The sequence below is a fragment of the Crocodylus porosus genome, unplaced genomic scaffold (genome assembly GCF_001723895.1).
Source record: "Crocodylus porosus isolate Cpor-Errol unplaced genomic scaffold, CroPor_comp1, whole genome shotgun sequence".
Classification (NCBI taxonomy): domain Eukaryota; kingdom Metazoa; phylum Chordata; order Crocodylia; family Crocodylidae; genus Crocodylus; species Crocodylus porosus.
In genome coordinates this window covers 46,131,763-46,134,712 of record NW_017728907.1, presented here as the reverse complement: position 1 = coordinate 46,134,712, position 2,950 = coordinate 46,131,763, and the positions used below count along the sequence as shown (strand labels likewise).

The 2,950-nt window shown below is 54.5% G+C and overlaps 1 protein-coding gene across 6 annotated transcripts in view; it reads right to left on the bottom strand.

Annotated features, from left to right (window-relative positions):
• RNF220 (ring finger protein 220) overlaps positions 1-2,950 on the bottom strand; it is a 223,520-nt gene that overhangs the window by 30,346 nt on the left and 190,224 nt on the right. For all 6 annotated transcript variants that reach the window (XM_019531308.1, XM_019531310.1, XM_019531309.1 and 3 more), the window contains one exon: positions 712-767. In XM_019531308.1, the coding sequence (XP_019386853.1) occupies positions 712-767 (56 nt within the window). The remainder of the gene's footprint in view (positions 1-711; positions 768-2,950) is intronic.

Here is a 2,950-nt window from a genome sequence, read left to right as displayed (position 1 = left end):
GGAGAATCACTGCCCTTGGTTTGCAAGTGACACTCCTATTCACACAACTCCAGATGTGGTTGGTTTTTTTGCAACTGGAGCATGCTGTTGGCTCACATTTAGCTTATGGCCCACTGTAACCCCCAGGTCTTTCTCTGCAGTCCTGCAGTCCAGCAGTCATTCCCCAGCCTGTACTGGTGCATGAAACTATCCCATCCCAAGTGCAGGAATTTGCACTTGTCCTTGCTGAGTTTCATCTGATTGACTGCAGATCACTTCTCCAGTCTATCCAAGTCATTCTGGATCCTAGCTCTGCCCTCCAGAGTAGCTGCCACCCCACCCAACTTAGTGCCATCCACAGATTTGTTTAGTGCGCACATGATCCCATCATCCAACTTGTTAATGAAGACGCTAAACAAAACCCCTGGGGAAGCCCACCTGATACCTCCTCCAAACTTGACATTGATCTGTTGATGACTACTGGTTGAACACAATGATCCAGCCACCTTACAGTACTTTCATCTAGTCTGCATTTCCTTAACTTGTTAATGAGAAGGTTGTGGGAGACCATATCAAACGCTTTGCTAAAGTCAAGGTATATTACTGCTCTCCCCTGTCCACACAGCTTATCACAGAAGAAAATCAGGTTGGGAAATAAAAACTCACCCCACCCTCCCCTCCAGGACACGTAAAACATTTGCTTGTTGGGCACCAAACAGGCCTGAGACTCACCATCGCTGGCCCACTTGGAAAACTCTGGCGTTATTCGGGTACTGGGCGTGCCGCCACTGAAACAAAAAGAGGAGAGAAGGCTGAAAGCCGGCTCCAGCAAACACGTGCCCCTTGGAGAGCTAGTAGCTTCCCACAAACAGTCCCATGCCCTTCAGTCTGGGCTTTGAAGGGGGACCTGCCTGGCTTTATAGGAGATGCCTATGCATCTTTGCTGACAGGCTCAAAACCTAATCATCTAGCACTGGCCCTTGCCATGCCACACAGAGATCAGGACATGCTGATGGAGGCTTGGGATCTCTAATTAATGTATAGCCCACCCTTGGGCCTGGGGTCCCCAAAGAGGCAGGCTCAATAGTTCAAGGCTTCTCTCTCTGCTACGATGGTTTCTCCCCTGAAGAGCCACACCCTGCCACAGCAGTGGGCTTTCAGTGCTTTGAATTTGGGAAAAAGCACAGGGAACCGGCAACTGTGTCCGTTCCACTGCAAGCCAATACAAGGGGAGCCTGGAAATCCTGACCACTAATGAGCACTTTCAGCTCTGTGCTAACAGGGCTCTGTGAGGCCCCTGCTGTAGGACACAGGGCTGCACAATTCTTCACAGCTCCACTGGACCCACGCAGCCATCTCCCGGCCCAGAAACAGGGCACGGGAGCCAGGGGGGAGACATGGGCCACATCCTCAGGGCATTGCTGTGTCTGCAGGGTGCTACGATACACCAAGGAATGTGGAGGCCAGCTAACTGGCCCTGCCCCTCAGCAATGTTAACTGGCTTGGGCGGAGAGCCGCAGGGGCACAACCATGCTGCTTCTGGTGCCAGCACAGCTATGGTGTCTCAGTGATGGCGCCACGGGCCAGGGCCAGGTCTCCTGGTACCCACCTCCTGCTATAATGCCACAACGCACACGTAGGTGCTGCAAGGGATTTTCTTGGAGCTTCACACCCCTTTGCTGCTCACCTGAGGGACTGGCTTTGGCCTCACTTGGAAGTGCCAGGAAGCAAAGTCTGTCTGCTTCGGCATGGTGAACCCTAAGTTTCTATGGAGTGGAACCTAATTTTGAGCCGCTGCCTGTGACAGGCTAAGCAGTAAGAAAGCTTCATTCCACCGCTCTATCAATCACTTCAACCCTGACCTCACACGATCGCTCAGTCTAAGAGACAGAGGGGTAATTTCAGCCCGGTTTCCAGGCAGGGCAGAGGCCTTGGAAAACAATCCCAGCTCATTTTGCTATTTGCCTGAAGTGCCTCTCCACACGCCCTGTGCCTTAGCTCCTGGCATGTGCTGGCTGCTAGCAAACTGCAGTAAGAGAGCTGGTACACTCTTCTCCAGGCCAGTGGCCACCCCTGGCCTGCCCCCACCCCAAGGTGAAGTGCAGAGGGGTCAGCTTGTGGGTCCCATGCCAAGCAGCTACACTTAGGGGCCAGCCTCTGCATGCGGATCCACGGTGCAGCCTGGGTGGCAGCCATGTGCTACAGGCCTCTGTCACGAGGGCTGGGCTCCATCCTAGTGCAGGGCAAAGCCTAGGGTTCCAGTGGTGAAAATCTGCACCCCCCCCAGCCAGGAGAGAGCTAGTGCTGCCCCAAAAGTAGGCCACGCTGCCTGGGGAGGAGACATGGCCTAGGGGCTCGAGCAGGAGGCTGGCTGTGAAGTCCCAATCACCACCTCCTGTGTGGTGGGTGGGAAATTCAGTCCCACACCCTGCAAATGTCTCCTTAGGGAGTTCGGCATTTCCCTTTCTCCCACCAGCCCCGTACATACCCACCCCATGGTTTGCAGCCCAGCAGACAGGCCAGATACTCACTTTAAGACAGCACCACGGAGCGCCTCCCTCTCTTTGGCTTCGCCCGGCTCTTCCCCGGTGCAAGGGATGATGTCAGCTTCCGTATACCTGAATGAAGGGTTAAGGAGGGCACTGGTCTGCCAAGGGAGGCATCACTGGCAATCCAGCTGATGCAGGCTGAACTGGACCAGCCACTGATGGGCTGAGGGCAGGCATTACCTCTGAACTCTGCGCTGAGTTCTCATCTCCAGAGGAGCCAAACCAGGGCCCTGGTGACACCCTTTGGGGGTGGGAATGGACAGTGGCTTCTTTTCTAATGTGGAGACATCCGCTGGATATGTTACGAGGGGCTGAGCTAGTATAGGAGGTGACATGGTCTCTATACGCTGCCACATTTTTAGGAGGCCAGTCTCTGCCTGCAGTGGATTGGGGCTAGGCTCCTTGCTGATGTCCACCACCCC